At 43.2% G+C, this 22,260-nt stretch overlaps 2 protein-coding genes across 6 annotated transcripts in view; one reads left to right on the top strand and one right to left on the bottom strand.

Moving 5' to 3' along the window:
- The window catches only part of LOC120943019 (immunoglobulin A1 protease autotransporter-like), a 112,519-nt gene that overhangs the window by 84,601 nt on the left and 5,658 nt on the right, over positions 1-22,260 (top strand). For all 5 annotated transcript variants that reach the window (XM_040356070.1, XM_040356067.1, XM_040356066.1 and 2 more), the window contains 6 exons: positions 1,251-1,355; positions 4,795-4,899; positions 10,007-10,111; positions 11,276-11,380; positions 13,708-13,821; positions 16,561-16,874. In XM_040356070.1, coding sequence (XP_040212004.1) covers positions 1,251-1,355; positions 4,795-4,899; positions 10,007-10,111; positions 11,276-11,380; positions 13,708-13,821; positions 16,561-16,874 — 848 coding nt within the window. The remainder of the gene's footprint in view (positions 1-1,250; positions 1,356-4,794; positions 4,900-10,006; positions 10,112-11,275; positions 11,381-13,707; positions 13,822-16,560; positions 16,875-22,260) is intronic.
- Positions 17,405-18,271, bottom strand: LOC120943021 (60S ribosomal protein L8-like). The gene has a single exon (XM_040356072.1). It carries the CDS (start codon positions 18,234-18,236, stop codon positions 17,463-17,465), a length of 774 nt encoding a protein of 257 aa, XP_040212006.1. The 5' UTR covers positions 18,237-18,271; the 3' UTR covers positions 17,405-17,462.

Raw genomic sequence — 22,260 nt, 5'->3', positions numbered from 1 at the left:
AGACAGTCTATTGGGTACCCCATACCCATAATCCTATTATTAGTTGCTGCTGGCAACAGCCACATGCACATAATAGAGATCCCGGATGAGCCCCCACATGCAGAGCAACCCCTAAAGGAGTTGCTGTAGTGTTTCTTGAAGCAGTGCAGAGGCCGCCAGGTACACAGAAACAGTCCATATACTCTAGCTCATTAAAAAGTCCATGGGAATGTATTTTTTGTATTTATTGCTGAATAAACTTGGGGGCTGTAGGGTGGTTTGAGATACTCTGGAAATACTGTATAGGAAAAGGCGGACCAACTACACTGCTAAGCTTCTCTGAACAGTCTTTACACCAGAAGCAAAGTAAGATAGTCATAACTGAGACCTTGCCAGGGCTGTCTCAGCCAGAGTTACCACTGGCACTCTCACCCAAAGAACACCAGCACTCAGTCAGCTGCCAGGGGGGAATAGCCACCCCCACCCATCTGGGTGTAATCCCTTCAACATGAAGATTCTTCTGTTCAAAAATAATATGTATATGCCTCTCCAGCCACCTGCTGGGCACACCTCCCCATGGATTGGCCAAACCAAAATACATTTTCAGGTTGCTCACTTGACATTCCAGCCCACTAAGTTCTATAAACATCTAGAATGCAGGGGGAAACAATCAAACCTAAAGCCTGTGAGATACAGAACAGCCTAAAGAGAATCAATAGCTGCTCCAATGATTACAGAGGAGCAAAAAAGAACAACATTTACCAAATATCCTGGCAACCTATCTAGGAGGGTGCTACACAAATGTGGGGCAGTTCCCAATATCAACCAATTATATTACTTGTTTTTACTGAAACAAATGTTTTCAAGAAAGACCGATACAGGAGAAATCTCCCCTGTAGTGTTCATAAATTAACCTCAATTTTTGAAAAAATGTACTTTTGTAATGAATATTTTTCAAAATTAAAATACTATTAAAGTATCTGCATTTCCAGTTGCATTCATGAGTTATGGATAGAAGATTGAATTCTTATATCCTCCAACCCACAGTGTAAGGAAATAGCTCTTTTAGCCCCCAGCCATATGAGAAGAGTCTGGCTTATGGCTCAGTGGGGTTTCTGAAATGGGAGGGGCTTTGTCACTTTTGGCATTGCCACTTTGGGAAAATGCCCCTCTATTCTTGATCTGGAAACAGCTCTAAAATGTAAGAAAGAGAGAGCTGGTGTGATATTCTTTTGTTCAATAACTTCATTCCCTTTTTCTGTTCCCTGCAGAACCAGAACCACAAGTAAAACCAATACAAAGCAACATTACAAGCAACATACCTCTTACAGCTCCCAGCAAGCAATTGGGAGTAGCTCCTTCCAATGCATTTAAAGGTAAGTCATGTTCTACACTCCACCACTGCACATTAGACCCAGGGGCTGTACACACATTGATCTTCAGTTTCTATAGTTTTCAGGCAATATATATTCCAAGAAAGGAAACAATTGTAATTTATAACCACGCAAATCTTATCACTCATCACCAGGGATGAGCTTCGTGTTCGAGTCGAATATATGTTCGACTCGAACATCGTATGTTCGATGAAATACGAACAAAACGGGTCGTTCGTGCCAAATTCGAGTGACGCGCCACAGCCCATAATTCACTGCGGCATTGCGCGCTGATGATTAGCCAAGCATGCACTATGACCCACATGCTTGGCCAATCACAGCGCCGTCAGTACAGAGAGCCGTAATTGGCCAAATCCAGGGTGGCCGTAATTGGCCAAAGCAGGGCGGCCTTGTGTAGTGTGTTGCGGCGCTGGTTAGATATCAGTCATAGAGAGAGAGAGATAGGTGAGAGTGTCTTTTTTTTCTAGCTAGATGGAGCAGGCAGGCTAGTCAGTTAATGTTACAGTGTGTAGAGGATAAATATACATCCCAGGTGTTGTACATAAATGTATACACTGTATAGTTTAGCTAGATCAGTTCTTCCTAATTTACTGGCAGGTAGTTAATTGTGCTAGCTGCAGTATTCTCACGTGGTGTATTGCCTGTGTCCTCTGCAGTGTGCACCATAAAGCTACACAGGCATACTATAGACACCCAGCAGGTACAATATTTAAACTAATTTTTTCATTTTTTTTTATTTAAGCATCATGATGCTTAAATAGAAAAAAAATATATGAAAAATTCCTTTAAATATTGTTCCTGCTGGGTGTCTATAGTATGCCTGTGAAAACGTCTTTGAGAACCCGGGTCTTGCCCCAGGGAACATGTATCAATGGAATTATTTTTTTTTTAAATGGTCGTTTTTTCTGGAGCAGTGATTTTAATGATGCTGCATCATTAAAATCACTGCTCCAGAAAAAACAACCGTTTTTAAAACTTTTTTCCATTGATACATGTTCCCTGGGGCAAGACCCGGGTTCTCAAAGACATTTTCTGACAGTAACTTGCATATTGGGCTTTAAAATGAGCACTTTTGAATTCGAACGTTTGAGTCCCATAGACCTCAATGGGGTTCTAAATGTTTGCGCGAACGTTCGGTCCGTTCAAAGGTTCTGGTGCAAACTGAACGCGGGGGTGTTCGGCTCATCCCTACTCATCACTAAGCACTCTTCTAGGTACACACAGAGAAATTAGCGGCCTGCCAGGGATATGATGAGCACAAGTATCACACTCTGCTGAATACATGTGATCTACTGACAGGATATCCTGAGATCAAATAGTCCTCTACCTGACAAACATTAAAGTGAATTGTAAACCCGATTCATGAAATCCAGGGCAAAGCTCTCTCTTTGCAATAAATATACTGTATACTGTAGCAATCATCTCTTGCACAGGAAGATTCAGACAGTCTATTGGGTACCCCATACCCATAATCCTATTATTAGTTGCTTCTGGCAACAGCCACATGCACATAATAGAGATCCCGGATGAGCCCCCACATGCAGAGCAACCCCTAAAGGAGTTGCTGTAGTGTTTCTTGAAGCAGTGCAGAGGCCGCCAGGTACACAGAAACAGTCCATATACTCTAGCTCATTAAAAAGTCCATGGGAATGTATTTTTTGTATTTATTGCTGAATAAACTTGGGGGCTGTAGGGTGGTTTGTGATACTCTGAAAACACTGCATAGGGAAAGGAGGACCAACTACACTGCTAAGCTTCTCTGAACAGTCTTTACACCAGAAGCAAAGTAAGATAGCCATAACTGAGACCTTGCCAGGGCTGTCTCAGCCAGAGTTACCACTGGCACTCTCACCCAAAGAACACCAGCACTCAGTCAGCTGCCAGGGGGGAATAGCCACCCCCACCCATATGGGTGTAATCCCGTCAACATGAAGATTCTTCTGTTCTAAAATAATATTTACAGTATATGCCTCTCCAGCCACCTGCTGGGCACACCTCTCCATGGATTGGCCAAACCAAAATACATTTTCAGGTTGCTCACTTGACATTCCAGCCCACTAAGTTCTATAAACATCACGGCCCAGATTCACGAAGCAGATACGACGGTGTATCTCAGATACACCATCGTATCTCGGATTTTTTCTGGTCCTATCTATGCACCTGATTCATAGAATCAGATACGCATAGATAGGGCTGAGATCCGACAGTGTCACACTGTGTTACACTGTCGGATCTTTTTTTTGAATTAAAAATGGCGCCGGGGGCGTTCCCGCTGATTTACACTGAATAATATGTAAATCAGCGAGATACGCGAAATTCACGACCGTACGCGGACCCGACGCGGTGTTCTTACGTCGTTTCCGTAGCGCGGTACCCGTCGTATACTTACCCCTGCTAAAAGCAGGGGTAAGTATTGTTAAGTATGGCCGTCGTTCCCGCGTCGATTTTGAAATTTCCTACGTCGTTTGCGTACGCCGATTCACGAACACGCGCGTCGCAAGTCTAGATCACGTCGCAACCACTGACGTCCTATTGACGTCAGTGGGAGCAATGCACGCCGGGAAATTCCCCGGACGACGCATGCGTATTTAAATCGGCGCGGGAGCGCGCCTGATTTAAATATGACACTCCCCTAGCCGCGGAATTTGAATTCCGCTGGGGGATTTAGGATCCGCCGTCGCAAGTTTGGAGGTAAGTGGTTTGTGAATTAGCCACTTGCCTCCTAAACTTGCGGGAGCGGATCTTAATTCACGTAGATCGAGCGGATCTATAGATCCGCTGAGCTACGTGAATCTGGCCCCTAGAATGCAGTGGAAAACAATCAAATCTGCAGCCTGTGAGATACAGAACAGCCTAAAGAGAATCAATAGCTGCTCCAATGATTACAGAGGAGCAAAAAAGAACAAAATTTACCAAATATCCTGGCAACCTATCTAGGAGGGTGCTACACAAATGTGGAGCCGTTCCCAATATCAACCAATTATATTACTTGTTTTTACTGAAACAAATGTTTTCAAGAAATACCGATACAGGAGAAATCTCCCCTGTAGTGTTCATAAATTAGCCAAAATTTTTCGAAAATATCAACTTTTGTAATGAATATTTTTCAAAATTCAAATACTATTAAAGTATCTGCATTTCCAATTGCATTCATGAGTTATGGATAGAAGATTGAATTCTTATATCCTCCAACCCACAGTGTAAGGAAATAGCTCTTCTAGCCCCCAGCCATATGAGAAGAGTCTGGCTTATGGCTCAGTGGGGTTTCTGAAATGGGAGGGGCTTTGTCACTTTTGGCATTGCCACTTTGGGAAAATGCCCCTCTATTCTTGATCTGGAAATGGCTCTAAAATGTAAGAAAGAGAGCTGGTGTGATAATCTTTTGTTCAATAACTTCATTCCCTTTTTCTGTTCCCTGCAGAACCAGAACCACAAGTAAAACCAATACAAAGCAACATTACAAGCAACATATCTCTTACAGCTCCCAGCAAGCAATTGGGCGTAGCTCCTTCCAATGCATTTAAAGGTAAGTCATGTTCTACACTCCACCACTGCACATCACACCCAGGGGCTGTACACACATTGATCTTCAGTTTCTATAGTTTTCAGGGCTAAAAATATTCCAAGAAATGAAACAATTGTAATTTGGAACCACACAAATCTGTTCACTCGTCACAACTAAGCACTCTTCTAGATACACAGAAATTAGCAGCCTGCCAGGGATTTGTTGAGCAGTGGCGGCTGGTGCTCAAAACATTTGGGGGGCGCAAACAAACTGAAAAATTCTGAAAAAAAACATCAATTGCAGCCACTGTGCCCACAAAATGCAGCCAATGTGCCCATCATATGAGGCCACTGTGCAAATAATATGCAGCCTCTGCGCCTTTCATATTCAGCCTCTGTGCCCATTATATGCAGCCTCTGTGCCCACCATATGCAGCCTCTGTGCCCACCATATGCAGCCTCTGTGCCAACCATATGCAGCTTCTGTGCCCATCATATGCAGCCTCTGTGCCCATCATATGAAGCCTCTGTGCCCATCATATGCAGCCTCTGTGCCCATTATATGCAGCCTCTGTGCCCACCATATGCATCTTCTGTGCCCACTATATGCAGCCTCTTTGCCAATCATATGTAGCCTGTGCCCCTAATATGCAGACACTGTGACCCCCCCCCCCTGCTCGCCTGCCCTCAGACCGGCACTTACCCCATTCTGGTGACAGTGGCGAGCTGTGGGACGGCTCGTGCATCCTCCATGGTTCCTGTGCGTCTCCTCCTCCGATTGGTGTCCAATAGGGATGTCTGTGCCTTCAGCCAATCAGGTGACGTGTATTAGACCCACACTCTCTGATTGGCGGAGAGGCAGTTCAGTGTTAGCAAAGGAAATATTAATATGCTTTGCTAACACACTTGGGTGGATTCCGAGTGCAATGCTCTGCTCCGCGAGTCCACCTTTTTTAAAACCTATAAGAGTCTATGGCCCGGATTCAGATAGGAGTTACGATGGCGTATCTCCGGATACGGTTATTGTGTGTCAGGTAGAGGACTATTTCATCTCAGGATATCCTGTCAGTAGATCCCATGTACTCAGCAGAGTGTGATACTTGTGCTCAACATCAGTGACAATGTATCAGTAGATACGCCGTTGTAAGTCCGAATCCGCGCCGTCGTATCTTTAAGTGTATTCTCAAAATGAGATACGCTTCTCAGTTGCTAAGATACGACCGGCGTAAGTCTTCTACGCCGTCGTATTTTAGCTGCCTATTTACGCTGCCGCTAGGGGCGTGTACGTTGATTTACGCCTAGAATATGTAAATCAGCAAGATACGCCTATTCACGAATGTACGTACGCCCGTCGCAGTAAGCTACGCCGTTTACGTAAGGCGTTTTTCAGGCGTAAAGATAAACCACCAAAAAGATGGCGCAGCCAATGTTAAGTATGGACGTCGGAACAGCCGTCGAATTTCACGTCGTCTACGTCGTTTGCGTAAGTCGTACATGAATGAGGCTGGGTGTAGGTTACGTTCACGTCGAAAGCATTGACTATTTGCAACGTGATTTTGAGCATGCGCACTGGGATACGTCCACGGACGGCGCATGAGCCGTTCGTTAGGCGCGTCATTTACATGGGGTCACGATTCATTACCATACAACACGCCCACTACCAGCCTACTTTAAATTACGCAGGCTTACGCCGGCCCATTTACACTACGCCGCCGTAACTTAGGACGCAAGTTCTTTGTGAATACGGTACCTGCCTTCTAAGTTACGGCGGCGTAGTGTATCTGAGATACGCTACGCCCGCACAAACTTAAGCCAGTCTTTCTGAATCTGGCTATAAGATTACAGGGTTTTTTTTTTTGCCAGGAAAATCTTGAAACAAAGTTGAACACTCTACTACAGATAATGGGGGTTATTTACGAAAGGCAAATCCACTTTGCACTACAAGTGCAAACTAGAAGTGCACAGTGCACTTGAAATTGCATTGAAATTGCACTTGGAAGTTCAGTCGCTGTAAATCTGAGGCCTCGTACAGACGAGAGGAATTCCGCTGGAAACGGTCTGCCGGACATCCGCGGTCACGTCTCACGATGACGCGGCACGAGACCCTGGAAGGTCACTACTTCCACACATGCGTCGAATCATTTCGACGCATGCGGGGGATCAGATCGGACGGATTTATCCGGTGAGTCTGTACAGATGACCGGATAAATCCGACGGACAGGTTTCCAGCGGATAGATTTCTTAGCATGCTAAGAAATTTTTATCCGCTGGAAAACCGTCGGCTGGACAAATGTCCGCTGACAAATGTCCGCTAGGCCCTACACACAACCGGATTTGTCTGCTGGAACTGATCCGCGGATCAATCCCAGCGGATAGATCCGGTCGTGTGTACGGGGCCTGAGGGGTAGATCTGAAATGAGGGGAAGCTCTGCTGATTTTATCATCCAATCATTTGCAAGCTAAAATTATGTTTTTTTATATTCCTTGCATGTCCCCCTCGGATCTACAGCGACTGCACTTCCAAGTGCAATTTCAAGTGCACTTTGCACTTGTAGTTTGCACTTGTAGTGCAAAGTGGATTTGCCTTTACTAAATATCCCCCTTTGTGTACATAAGAAGAATTCTGCCACTACTGTATATGCACTGTGCCAGTGATGTGGTGATCAATATTAAAACTGTACCAAGGATACTGTATAATGCATTTGCTGGTATAACATTCACAATGGACGTGATAAAACAGGTGGAGCAGTCTGTCCCAATCCTGGTAAATCTCACTGGGGACAGTTCTAGGGACATACCTGTATGTGCTATCTGTGGAGCACACTGAACCATTGACATGTAAAGCAAAATTTGTAATTTTTCAAAGTCCTACTAACCACATTGTTGATCATAACACTTTGCCAGGAACAAGCTGAGCACAATATGTTTTCTACTGGGGAATACCAGTACCAGTACACAAACACAAATTTGTTTTCATGGGATATTCTGAGTACACTAAGTACAGTTTTAGGGACTTGCTGAGCACACTGATCACCCTGTCAGGGAAATGTTCAGCACACTAACCACTCTACTAGAGTGCGGGGAAGGGGGAAGTCCAGTCTGAGCTCTTTATATGTCACATAAATTCACAGGGCCAGATTCAGAAAGATCAGGCGGATCTTTCTGCTGGCGTAACATATCTCCGATACGTTACGCCTTTGTAACTTTGGGCGCAAGTTCTGTATTCAGAAAGAACTTGCGCCCTTAGTTACGGCGGTGTAACGTATGTGTTGCGGCGTAAGGACGCCTAATTCAAATGGGGATGTTGGGGGCGTGTTTTATTTAAGTTGTACTTGACCCCGCGTTTTTTACGTATTTTTGGAACGACGCATGGGCCGTCTGTAAAATATCCCAGGGTGCATTGCTCCAAATTAAGCCGCAAGGACGTATTGGATTCGACGTGAACGTAAATGACGTAAAGCCGTATTCGCGAAACAACGTAAACATTTCCAAACTCGGCGCGGGAACGACGGCCATACTTAACATTAGCTACGTCTCATATAGCAGGGGTAACTATACGCCGAAAAAAGCCTAACGCAAACGGCGTAAAAAAATGCGCCAGCGGGACGTACGTTTCTGAATCGTCGTATCTACCTAATTAGCATATTCCTCGCGTAAACATACGGAAGCACCACCTAGCGGCAAGCCTGAAAATGCAGCCTAAGATACGACGGTATAAGACACTTACACCTGTCGGATCTTAGGGGAATCTATGCGTAACTGATTCTCTGAATCAGGTGCATAGATACGACCTCCTACACTCAGAGATACGACGGCGTATCAGGAGATACGCCGTCGTATCTTGTATCTGAATCTGGCCCACAGTCTCTCTGCACTTTCCATTACTTGGGCTGCATACTGTTTTTCTTCCTGCAGGTCAGGGACAAGTGAGGGTGCTTTCTCAAGCTCTCTACTGTCATTAGGATCCCCCCAAGGCTACTTGCATTGGAAAGATTCAGCCTCATTCCATTGACCAATCTCTTCTTCCTCAAATAAACTGCTCCTGTCAAACTTGGTTGACCCAGGATCTGTTTCCCACCGACTGCTGTCTTTTTGTGGTGACAGCTGTTATATAGGCAAGGGCGGGGCCACCCGGTGACGTAATCGGGTGACCCCAACCCTTCCGACATCATGTAATGTAAAAAAGGAATTATCAAATACTGTCGTTTTTACTTTTTTTTTTACACTTTTTTGGTGAATGAGTAGGGGTACAATATACTCGATACCCATTCACATGGGGGGGCAGGATCTGGGGGCACGCTTGTTAAAGGGGGCTTCCAGATTCCGATAAGCCCACCACCCGCAGACCCCCACAACCACCAGGCAAGGGTTGTGGGGATGAGGCCTTGTCTCCATCAACATGGGGACAAGGTGCTTTGGGGGAATCCCAAAGCACCCTCCCTATGTTGAGGGCATGTGGCATCGTACGGTTATACGGACAATACACTACAGCCGCAAGTAATTTTAAATGACATGTTTTCCTTTAGAAATGTAATTTTACTGCAGTACTGTTATAAACATAGGAAAGATGTGATACTTTACAGGCATTTTAAGGGGACGCCTAGGCACAATATGTAAAGGAATATTTAATTTTTATTGATTCACTTTAAGCATTATTAAAATCACTGCTCCTAGAAAAAAAAATGCATTGATCCATGTCCCCTGGGGCAGGACCCGGGTTCCCATACACTTTTTATGGCAATAACTTGCATATAAACCTTTAAAATTAACACTTAATTTTTCACGTTTGTGTCCCATAGACTTTAAGGGTGTTCGCATGTCCGCACAATTTTTTTGTCTGTTCGCATGTTCTGGTGCGAATCGAACCGGGGGGTGTTCAGCTCATCTCTACCTCCAACCCACAGTGTCAGAAAATAGCACTTCCAGCCCCCAGCCATATGAGAAGAGTCTGGCTTATAGCTCAGTAGGGTTGCATAAATGGAAGGGACTTAGGCACATTTGGCAATGCCCCTTTTGGGAAAATGCCCCTCTATTCTTGATCTGGAAACAGCTCTGAAATTTAATAAAGAGAGAGCTGGTGTGATATTCATTTGTTCAATTACTTCATGCCCTTTTTCTTTTCCCTGCAGAACCAGAACCACAAGTAAACCCAATACAAAGCAACATTGCAAGCAACATATCTCTTACATCTCCCAGCAAGCAATTGGGAGTAGCTCCTTCCAATGCATTTAAAGGTAAGTCATGTTCTACATAAAACACATCTGCCACATTTGTGATAAAACTCACTGGGGATACTTCTAGGTACATATGTGGTATCTGAAGATCTTCTGTTGGGGTTATGCGGAGCACAATGAGCCATGGACACAACTAGAATCTTCAGGGCCCCCGTGCAAGAAACCATGAAGGGCCCCCCACATTCTGAGCACACTAAGTACAGTTTTAGGGACTTGCTGAGCATCGGAACCACTCTACATGAGTGAGTGAAGGGAGAAAGTCCAGTCTGCACTCTTTATATGTCACATAAATGCACAGTCTCTCTGCACTTTGTTATTTGGGCTGCATTCTCTCTTTCGTTCTGCAGGTCAGGGTGAAGGTGCTTACCTAAACTCTCTATTGTCTTTAGGATCCCCCCAAGGCCACTCAGATTGGAAAGATTCAGCATCATTCCATTGACCCATCTCTTCTTCCTCAAATAAACTGCTCTTGTCAAACTTGGGTGACCCAGGATCTGATTCCTCCCCACTGCTCTCCCCATCTGCTTACCTGTTGGGGCATCATGTGAATCACCTTGTGACTTCTCTGTTACAGCAGTGACAGGTGGGTCCACTGGCACTTCTTTCTCTAGCCCAGTGTTTGTAGGTTTGGCATCTAAAGCTTGATCCCTGGCACAACATTTACCAAATATACTGGCAACCTATCTAGGAGGGTGCAACACAAATGTGGAGCCGTTCCCAATATCAACCAATAATATTACTTGTTTTTGCTGAAACAAATGTTTTCAAGAAATACCGATACAGGAGAAATCTCCCCTGTAGTGTTCATAAATTAACCTAAATTTTTGAAAAAATAAACTATTGTAATGCATATTTTTCAAAATTCAAATACTATTAAAGTATCTGCATTTCCAATTGCATTCATGAGTTATGGATAGAAGATTGAATTCTTATATCCTCCAACCCACAGTGTCAGGAAATAGCTCTTCTAGCCCCCAGCCATATGAGAAGAGTCTGGCTTATGGCTCAGTGGGGTTTCAGAAATGGGAGGGGCTTTGGCACCTTTGGCATTGCCACTTTGGGAAAATGCCCCTCTATTCTTGATCTGGAAATGGCTCTAAAATTTAAGAAAGAGAGCTGGTGTGATATTCTTTTGTTCAATAACTTCATTCCCTTTTCCTGCAGAACCAGAACCACAAGTAAACCCGATACAAAGCAACATTACAAGCAACATACCTCTTACAGCTCCCAGCAAGCAATTGGGAGTAGCTCCTTCCAATGCATTTAAAGGTAAGTCATGTTCTACACTCCACCACTGCACATCACACCCAGGGGCTGTACACACATTGATCTTCACTTTCTATAGTTTTCAGGGCAATATATATTCCAATAAAGGAAACAATTGTAATTTGAAACCACACAACTCTGTTCACTTATAACAACTAAGCACTCTTCTAGGTACACACTGAGAGAAATTAGCGGCCTGCCCGGGATATGATGAGCACAAGTATCACATTCTGCTGAATACATGTGATCTACTGACAGGATATCCTTAGATCAACTTGTCCTCTACCTGACACACATTAAAGTGAATTGTAAACCCGATTCATGAAATTTGAGCTGGGCACATATATCTGCAGTGTTTTCTTATCTCTCTTCAAAGCACTATGTCCCATGGCTTTCTTCTGTTCTATTCTTCTGTTATCAGCCTGAGAACTTCTGACAAATTTTCGGACACATGAGATAAAAGCCGCCTGAGTTTTGTGTTGGGGAAAATGCTATAAATAGATTAACAGAACCCTGAAGGATTCAACAAACAGAGCTAAAAGTCTCTACCTATGAGGAGAGGGGGGTGTGTGCATTTCCCCCAATCAGCTGTCTTAGCTGTATGTCCAGGCTTCACTGCAATGCTGAACAACTTTTCCCTGGTTGAATAATCCCAGGTAACCCATATATGTCTCTATTAATAATAGTATGGCTGTCACTGCATTAAAAGGCTTTGGGCCAGATTCACAAAGAGATACGATGGTGTATCTCCTGATACACCGTCGTATCTCTGACTTAAACTGGTCCTATCTATGCGTCTGATTCATAGAATCAGTTACGCATAGATATGGCTAAGATCTGACAGTGTTACACTGTGTTACACTGTCGGATCTTATTTTCAATTTGAAAATGGCGCCGGGGGCGTTCCCGCTGATTTACGTAGAATAATATGTAAATCAGCGAGATACGCAAATTCACGAACGTACGCGGACCCGACGCAGTGTTCTTACGACGTTTCCGTAGCGGCTTTCCCGGCATATACTTACCCCTGCTTCTATGAGGCGCAGCCAATGTTAAGTATACCCGGCGTTCCCGCGTCAAATTTGAATTTTTTGGCGTAATCGTTCTCGAATACGGATGGACGTCGTTTACGTAAGCGTCGAAACCACTGACGTCCTAGCGACGTCAGTGGGAGCAATGCACGCCGGGAAATTTCGCGGACGGCGCATGCGCATTTAAATCGGCGCGGGAACGCGCCTGATTTAAATAGTACACTCCCCCTAGCCGCGGAATTTGAATTCCGCCGGCGGTTTTACGATCCTCCGCCGCAAGTTTGGAGGTAAGTGGTTTGTGAATTACCCACTTGCCTCGCAAACTTGCGGGAGCGGATCTTAAATCAGGTAGATCGAGCGGATCTAAAGATCCGCTGATCTACGTGAATCTGGCCCAGTGTATTTATAATTATCCTTACCATGGCTTTACTTCTCTTTCCCATAATATTGGTATGGTAAGCCTTTTAGAGTGATTTACAACAAAAGGAAAGCAATTCTCAATATCAAACAACTGCTTTTTTTTCTGAAACAATACATTTTTAAATAAAGACAGATACAGGAAAAGTCTCCACTGTAGTGTTCATTAAAGCGGTGGTTCACCCTCCATAACAACATTTTAGCATAAAATTCGGCATAGCAGCGCGAGCTACAGTATGCCTGTATTTATTTTTTTAGCCCCGTACTCACCGTGCAATCGTATATTGAAGATTCCGACTCCTTGACGGCCGGCTCTGGCACGTCACGCTCCCCGAAGACAGCCGGAGTAGGTCTCGGCTCTTCACGGCGCTATACGGCGCCTGCGCACAGACTATGCGCAGGCGCCGTGAAGAGCCAAGTCCTATTTCGGCTATTTCCGGAGAAGCGTGACGTGCCAGAGCCGGCCGTCAATCACCTTCCCTCTGGATAGGAACGCCCATTCCCCGCTAGAAGAAAAAAATTATATATATTTTTTTTTATAGGGTGAACCCCCGCTTTAAGTAGCCTCACTTTTTGTAAAAACTCTTGTAATGCAGATTCCATATTCAAATACCATTAGAGAATCTATTAGTCCAAGTGTGTTCATGAGTTATGGATAGAAACTTCTTATCTCCTCCCACCTATAATGTCTGGAACAAGCACTTCCAGCCATATGAGAAGAGTCTGGCTGATCGCTCACTAGGATCAGAGAAATGGGAGGGGCTTTGGCCATTCTGACAATGTTCCCCTTGGAAAAATGCCCCCTATTCTTGTTCTAAAATTTAAAATTGGTGTGATGTTCTTTAGTTCAGTCACTACATCCCTCTTTTATGTTCTCTGCAGAAACACAACCACAAGTCATTTCGATACAAAGCAGCGCCATTACAAGCAACATATCCCAATCCCATACAGCTCCCAACAAGCAATTGGGAGTAGCTCCTTCCCAAGCTTCCAAAGGTAAGTCATGTTCTTAACTCCATCACTACATATTAGACCCAGGGCAAACCGATCGTGTGTGGGCCCCATCAGTTTTTTTTCCTATCGGTGAAAAAAAATAGAACCCGTTTTAAAATTTTCGTATGGTTAAAAAAACGATAGAAAAAACGATCGTCTGTGGGGAAATCCATCAGTCAAAAATCCACGCATGCTCAGAATCAAGTCGACGCATGCTCGGAAAAATTGAACTTCATTTTTCTCAGCACGTAGTTGTGTTTTACGTCATCACGTTGGATACGATCGGATTTTTAACTGATGGTGTTTAGGCAAGACTGATGAAAGTCAGCTTCATCAGATATCTGATGAAAAAATCCATCGGTCCGTTTTAATCGGACGAACCAATCGTGTGTACGTGGCATTAGAGAAATATTTAGCCTGCCAGGGAAATGATAAGCAGAAGTATCACACTCTGCTGAGTACATGAGATTTACATGGACAGGACATCCTTAACTGATATAGCCCTCTACCTGGAGCACGGTACCCTACAGAACACTATCAGGTATATTCCCATGCTGATGATTACTGTACTATGAAGTTTAAAAACTTTCTATAGATTTCTATAATAAATATCGATAGTTTTTTTTACATTTATTACCCGTGTGCCCACTGTGCCGCCAAAAGTAAATTTTTTTCTAGTTTAGATTAGTTTCCATTTTCACTATCAGGTATATTGATCTTCCAGATTTTGCTTTAACTTCCACTGTTCCTGATGACTGACATTTCTTAATTACATTCCGAACAGAGGATATTGACATCTGAAAACGCTTTGCTATCTTCTTATAGCCTTCTCCAGCTTTGTGAGCGTCAACTATTTTCACTTTCAGTTTTCTAGACAACTGCTTAGAAGAACCCATGGTGCTGATTGGTGGGGCAAGGTCAGATGAGTCTGGGCATTTAAAACCTTTGAGATTGACATCACCGGGTCTTCCCAGACGATGATTGAGAACAATCCATGACACTGGCAGGTCTCAGCTTTGCAAAGGGGGCGGTGCATGCTATAAATTCTGCAGGGTGCCCAAACTTTTTCAGACGCCATTTTTTTGTTTTCTGTAATTTTGAAAGTGTAAATGATGGAAATAAAATCTAACTTTTTTTGACATATTATAAGAATGTCTAATCTGTAATTTGATGCCTTTTGGAGATTTTTCCATCTTTCCTTGGCTTCGTTATGCACATTAATACAAATTTTTACCTGGGGTGCCCAAACTTTCGATCCCCACTGTACACTGGTTCAAATCATTTGGTGGAGGGGGATTATGGTGTGGGGTTGTTTTTCAAGGGTTGGGTTTGGCCTCTTAGTTCCAGTGAAGGAAACTTTTAAGGCGTCAGCATACCAAGACATTTTGGAAAATGACATGCTCCCAACTTTGTGGGAACAGTTTGGGGTTTAATGATTCTATATTTTTAAATAATGCAATGTACAAGTTGTTACACAATGTTTATGGTTTTTGCATCATGCTTTTTTTTTATATGCTCTGTCATGTATGTTTACTATTATCTTATTAACTATTATCTTAGCTATGAAGAAGCACTAAGGCATAGTGCGAAACGTCAGCTTTTCTTTTGTTGTGCTGTTTTTTGCTGTGGCATGTATTTTGTGATTTTTAATTAAAGGAGGAGTTTTTTTTGGAGTGCGGCTGTCCCAGCTTTTTTCCTTCATCCTAACCTATGTTTACTATTATGTATACATTCAAAATCGCATGCTCTGCTATGTGTTTTAGACAAATAAACGCATCCATATTACACTGTCTTATCTTTGAGTTCTCTCATGTATACCTCATTTAAAGTCCCAAACCCCTCCTCTTCTCTAAAACAGGGAGCCCAGAACAGTATTCTGAAAGATCTTGCGCCGGCGTAGTGTAAATAGGCCAGCGTAAGCCCGCCTAATTCAAAATTTCATTTAAATTAGCCATGACCCCATGTAAATGAATGGCCTTTCGTACGGCGCATGCGCGCGCATGCTCAGAATCAGGTCGCTCATACTCCCTAAGAAACGTTGGCTCAATGCTTTCGACGTGAACGTAACCTACGCACAGCCCCATTCACGTAACACTTACGTAAACAACGTAAAATTCGATGGCTGTTCCGACGTCCATACCTTAACATTGGCTGCGTAAACGGCGTAGCGGGCGCAAGTACGTTCGCGAATCAGTGTATCTAGCTCATTTACATATTCTACGCGTAAATCTACGGAAGCGCCCCTAAATATGCACCCAAGATACGACGGCGTACTAAGACTTACATCGGTCGGATGAAGCAGGAATTTCAGGAGTATCTAGTTCCCTGAATAACGCGCATAGATATGACGGCGCATCTTTCAACTTACGTGGCGTATCAATAGATACGCCGACGTAAAGTGTTTGTGAATCTAGCTCATAATTTTCAAAGTGGACTGATACGATAAGAAGCTCCCCTATAGTGTAATTAGTCTCAATATGTGCAACTTTTGTAATTCAGATTTTACTGTTAATAGCAGATTTATTGTCCTTTATTGAATACTTTTAAAGGGTCTGTCTACCCAATCATATTCATTGGTTATGGATAGAAGATTCAGCGCTAATCTAATCCCACCTGCTGTGGTTTCAAGTGTGTAAATGGAGGAGGAGGTTCAATCTTCCACATTAAAATAATAGTTTAGGTTGGGTGACCCTTTCATGTGCTGTATATGTTGAGATTCTTACAACTATGTGTCTGTTCCAGAACATTCTCAGACAGAAAAATCTCTGCCCAACACCAGTGTGGAAAAGGAAACAAGAGACATTCTAGCAACTCATTTGAAAACACTGGGAGAAGCCGGTATAGCAAAATTTAAGGAATGTCTTTGTTTAATAAAGCCACCTCTTAAAGGAGGAAAAATTCAGACAAGACATGTTAAAGATAAATCTGTGGAAGATATGGTTGACCTCATCATTCGCTATCATACTATAAGACATGCGCGGGCAACGGTCAGAAACGTTCTTGCTAACATGAAGGAAAACAATCTAAAAATGTTGATTGAGAAAGATTTCAGAACGGTGAGTAAAACAAATGCCACTAATCAAACAGCTGTGTTATCACTTCTATATACCATAATACAAGTACAGGTCAATTCAACAACATTTGCGTCCACAGGAGATGTTGTTTCTTATCAATATTTAATTCACAATGTATTGCAGGATATCTTTAAATATTACAGGTGGTTAATTTTGAACCCAACAGGTCAATAGGAGAGTGATTCATTCATGTGGGAACACAGGCTGTTAAGGGGGTAATTAAGTCTGCCACTGTCATGTAAACGAGCCTTAACCTGGCTTCTAAAGACCTTTTCATTGTGTGATGCTAATTAACACTGTATTGTGTGAAAATTCTATTGATGATACATGTGGAATGTGAATTAGCACAATCTAAAAGGTCAGATGTCTGACTTATGTTTACTAAAGGAATGTCTATTGTATTGAGGTGCCAGAAAGTCTGACAAAAAATGTGTATTGAGTTCCTTGTGTCATGTTGTGGGTGGATTTAAGCCATTGTTATTTTATTACTGACTGTATATAAGAAGCCTGAGTTTTTGTTTTTGTTTTTTTTTTTAGAAGTTTATTATGTAAATTATGCAGGAAATATTTTTAGTTCTCCTTTCCTTGCACAGTCTTTGTGCCGTGCAGATGTCCAGTACGACGAGCAGCAATAAGACCGACTTTGCGACCAGCTGGAGCATCTCTCCTGATAGTTGAAGGTTTGCCAATGTGCTGATGGTTACCACCACCGAAGGGATGTTCTACAGGATTCATAGCCACACCACATACACGTGGCCAGCAGTTTCTCTTAGCCTTATATTTGTGGTAGGCAAGACCTGCCTTCAGGATGGGCTTTTCAATACGTCCACCACCAGCAACCACTTCAACAACTGCTCTGTTTGCAGAAAAGATAACTTTCTTGGAGCCAGAGGGAAGCTTTACTCTGGTCTTCTTTGTTTCAGGATTGTGGGAGATGACTGTAGCATAGTTGCCAGATACACGAGCCAACTTGCCACGATCACCTGGCTTCTCCTCTACACAACAAACAATAGTTCCTTCGGGCATGGTTCCAACAGGAAGGACATTACCGATGTTTAGCTGAGCTTTCTTGCCACAGTACACAAATTGACCGGTATGGATACCCTCAGCCGCAATGAAAAGTTCAGTCCTCTTTTTGAACCTATAAGGGTCACGGAAGGCAACTTTAGCAAGTGGAGCACCACGGCCAGGATCGTGGATAATGTCTTTCACAATACCCTTGATGTAGCCATGCCTTTCTGCGAAGTCGACAGCCCTGAGCTTAGCAGGTTCTTTCCTGTGCTTTACATGGGCTCTGAAAACAGACCCAGCAGCTTTTCTCTGTCCCCTGATTACACGTCCCATGGTGCACTAGGCCCGGGCTGTTCGCGAAGAGCAAAAAGTCTGAGTTTACCATTAAAGATCTATTCGTTTGGAACCAGAGAACAGAGCTGTGTCTCGTTTTTCTGGGGAATTCCTATGGGTCCTGTCTGCTGAATTGTGGAGTGTCGAGAAGCTGTTGTGGGTTGGTGGAATGGAATATCATAAACGGCGTTAACCCCTGATCGTTACAGGCCTTGTACTCCTACATTGGGCGAAACAGCTCTAGGGTCTCCCAGCAATGTTTACGTCCAACAACACCATGGCCATGGCATTCATAAATCATCAAGGAGAAACAAAAAGTTAGGCAGCTCAGGAGGAACTGAATCTCATCCTGTCCTGGGTGGAGATTTGTATTCCCACTCTGTCTGCTCTGTCCGTATGCAATTTTAAAAAATGTTCACTTTATTTGATTTGTTTTTTAGAGTGCAGCTCCTATTTTTCATTGCTATATCTTTTGTGTATATCTCACATTAGAGCTGAGGACCATGTTTAGGGTTATAGAATACAGCGCAGTTTTATTTTCCTATCAGTGCAAAACTGGACAGGTTTGTCTCTAAGACCAGGGATCCCCAGATGTTCACAGTGGATACTTTGGTGGCACCATGGGACCAGTTCCCACGATCCCTTGTGTCCTTTAAAATCATCTCAACCTCTTGTTCCATTGTCTGATCTCACATCCTTCTTTACGGTTGCTGGCTTTAAAGGGGTTGTAAAGGTTTGTTTTTTATTTTCTAAATAGGTTCCTTTAACCACTTAAGGACCGTCTCCTGCACATTTACGTCGGCAGAATGGCACGGCTGGGCACAGGCACGTACCTGTACGTCCCCTTTAAGTGCCCAGCCGCGGGGTCGCGCGCCACGGCGGTCCAAAGCTCCGTGGCCGCGGGACCCGCAGACCCGTTCGCTGCCGGGTCCCGCGATCGGTCACCGGAGCTGAAGAACTCACCTCTCCCCGTTCTTCACAGTGGCAATGTCACTGATCGTCTGTTCTCTGATATAGGGAAAGGCGATCAATGACGTCACACTTCCAGCCCCGCCCCCCTACAGTTAGAAACACATATGAGGTCACACTTAACCCCTACAGCGCCCCTAATGGTTAACTCCTAAACTGCAATTGTCATTTTCACAGTAAACAATGCATTTTTATAGCACTTTTTGCTGTGAAAATGAAATTTGGTCCCAAAAATGTGTCAAAATTGTCCGATGTGTCCGCCATAATGTCGCAGTCTCGAAAAAAATCACTGATCGCAGCCATTAGTAGTAAATAAAAAATATTAATAAAAATGCCATAAACTTATCCCCTATTTTGTAAACGCTATAAATTTTGCGCAAAGCAATCGTTAAACGCTTATTGCGATTTTTTTTTACCAGAAATATGTAGAATACGTATCGGCCTAAACTGAGGAAAACATATTTTTTTATATCTTTTTTGGGGATATTTATTATAGCAAAAAGTAAAAAATATTGCATTTTTTTTTAAATTGTCGCTCTGTTTTTGTTTATAGCGCAAAAAATGATCAAATGATCAAATACCACCAAAAGAAATCTCTATTTGTGGGGAAAAAAGGATGCCAATTTTGTTTGGGAGCCACATCGCACGACTGCGCAATTGTCAGTTAAAGCGTCGCAGTGCCGAATCGCAAAAATGGGCCCGGTCCTTTACCTGCATAATGGTCCGGGGGGCTTAAAGGGGTTGTAAAGACAAAAATATTTTCCTCTTAAATTAAAGTCTGACAGTAGCTGATAAAGTAAAAAGTAATGTTCTGCATTATAACTAGTTTGATACCTGTTGAAATGGAGCTGTTTTATTCACCTCCAGCACTCCTGAATCATTATTCTCACTGACTTCCTGGTTTGCGGTGCGCATTCATTCTTGCTACATCACAGCCTAATGGAAACTACAGTTCCCATTAGGCTAATGCCCCATACAGACGGTCATTTTTTGTGATGAAAAAAAAATGACGTTTGAAGTGATGAAAAAAAAACGACATTTTTGAAACTTCATTTTCAAAAACGATGTAGCATACACACCATCATTTTGAAAAATGATGAACAAAGTGACGGCACTCTAAAGGGGAAGTTCTATTCGCCTTGAGGCTGCTTTTAGCTGGTTACTTGTTAGTAAAAGATGATTCGTGCTTTTTTGTCTGTTACAGCGTGATGAATGTGCTTACTCCATTATGAATGGTAGTTTTACCTCCCGTCTCAAAACTTGCTTCTGGGCATGTGCGGGTTTAAAAACGTCGTTTTTCCCACACACTTTCATTTTCATTGACACAAAAAATGACATTTTGAAAAACGACACAAAAAATTCGAGCATGTTCGAATTTTTTTTTTGTCATTTTTCAGAAGACATAAAATGACATTTTGCCCACACACGATCATTTTAATTGACATTTTTAAAAATGTCATTTTATTTCATCACAAAAAATGACCGTCTGTACGCGGCATTAGCCTCCATGCCTGTGAAGGATAAGAGAGCATCTTCACACAGGGCTGTAGTCATAGGGAGGGGGTGAGCACATTCTGCTTTCCACCATGCAAAACGGCTCAGATGCTGGTGGAAAGCAAGAAGAGGAGAGACAGGAAATGGCATTTTCAAACCTGGATTACTGTATTTTGGAGGTCAAAAGGAAAAAAGAGGTAAGTGATATTTAAATGCTCTAGCTTACAGCAATCAATTGATCTAATAAAAAACAAACCTTTAGTGTTCCTTTAAGTGGTTAAGCTAGTGCATTGTTGGTTATTGAGAGATAGAGAAGTCCCTGATTCTGTTATTTATACTCTTTTGAAAGCCAGGACCTAGAAATCTTATAATGCTTGGTGTGAGGCAAGGACATTTCATCCTCGTAAGTATGTTATGGGCCATTTCTTGGCTCTTCTCCAAACAGGGGACGGTATGCAGTTGGCCTTATGTACAGTCAAGGGTCAGATTTCAGTCTTGGCAGTTTTTGGAGGCCTTTTTTTTCTCATTTCTTGGTACGTGTATTTGTGCAAGGTGTCACATATATTGCTCCTCCCGTCAGGCCACTATTGACTCCATGGGATCTCCGTTTGAGCCAATTTAAAAGCTTCCATTGGTTCATCTGCTTATTTCTCAAATTTACAGTTTGGCAAGAAAGGTTCCACCTTTCCTGGTTACGACTCATTCTACTAGGAGTGTTGGTGCTGTCTGTCATTAAGCTTTGGTATCTCAAGTTTGCAAAGCCACTGCCTGGTCTTCAGTTCATACTTTTACAAATTTTTACCAGGTGGATGATAGAGCTGCTGTGAACCCTTCATTTGGCTGCATTAGGTTCTTTCCTGTTTTTTGGTTTGTTTTTGGGGGGCTGCAGGCTTAGAGTCATGTTGCCCTTCCCTCATTTGCAGTGCTTTTGGACATCCCTGATAGTAAGGATTAATAAGGCTGCTCCTGTGATGTACAATAAAGAAAAATTGATTTTTGGCTTTCCTGTAAAATCAATTTCTTGGACTACATCACGGGACAATGTGATGCCTCTCCTCTGTATTATGGTCTATGGCTTGCAACAAAACGGAAGCTCTTCCTAGAGGGGAGGGTATCTACCTTGGAGGGACTTCCTGTCTTTTTTGCCAGTGTCCAATCACCTATAGGTGGCGCATAACCTTGTTTGTAAGGATTAGTAAGGATCGCAAAAACTGGCCAGGTCCTTTACCTGTCTAAAGGTCAGGGTCTTAAAGCGGGGGTTCACCCTTAGAGGGCACTTTTCCCCCTTACATTCCTGCTCGTTTTTACTAGGGGAATCGGCTATTTATTTTAAAATATGTGCAGTACTTACCCGTTTACGAGATGCATCCTCTCCGTCGCTTCCGGGTATGGGCTTCGGGAATGGGCGTTCCTTCTTGATTGACAGTCTTCCGAGAGGCTTCCGACGGTCGCATCCATCGCGTCACGATTTTCCGAAAGAAGCCGAACGTCGGTGCGCAGGCGCAGTATAGGGCCGCACCGACGTTCGGCTTCTTTCGGCTACGAGTGACGCGATGGATGC

The sequence above is a fragment of the Rana temporaria genome, chromosome 6 (genome assembly GCF_905171775.1).
Source record: "Rana temporaria chromosome 6, aRanTem1.1, whole genome shotgun sequence".
Taxonomy (NCBI): domain Eukaryota; kingdom Metazoa; phylum Chordata; class Amphibia; order Anura; family Ranidae; genus Rana; species Rana temporaria.
Note: the sequence above shows the minus strand (reverse complement) of the source record. Positions and strands in the feature narration are given on the sequence as shown.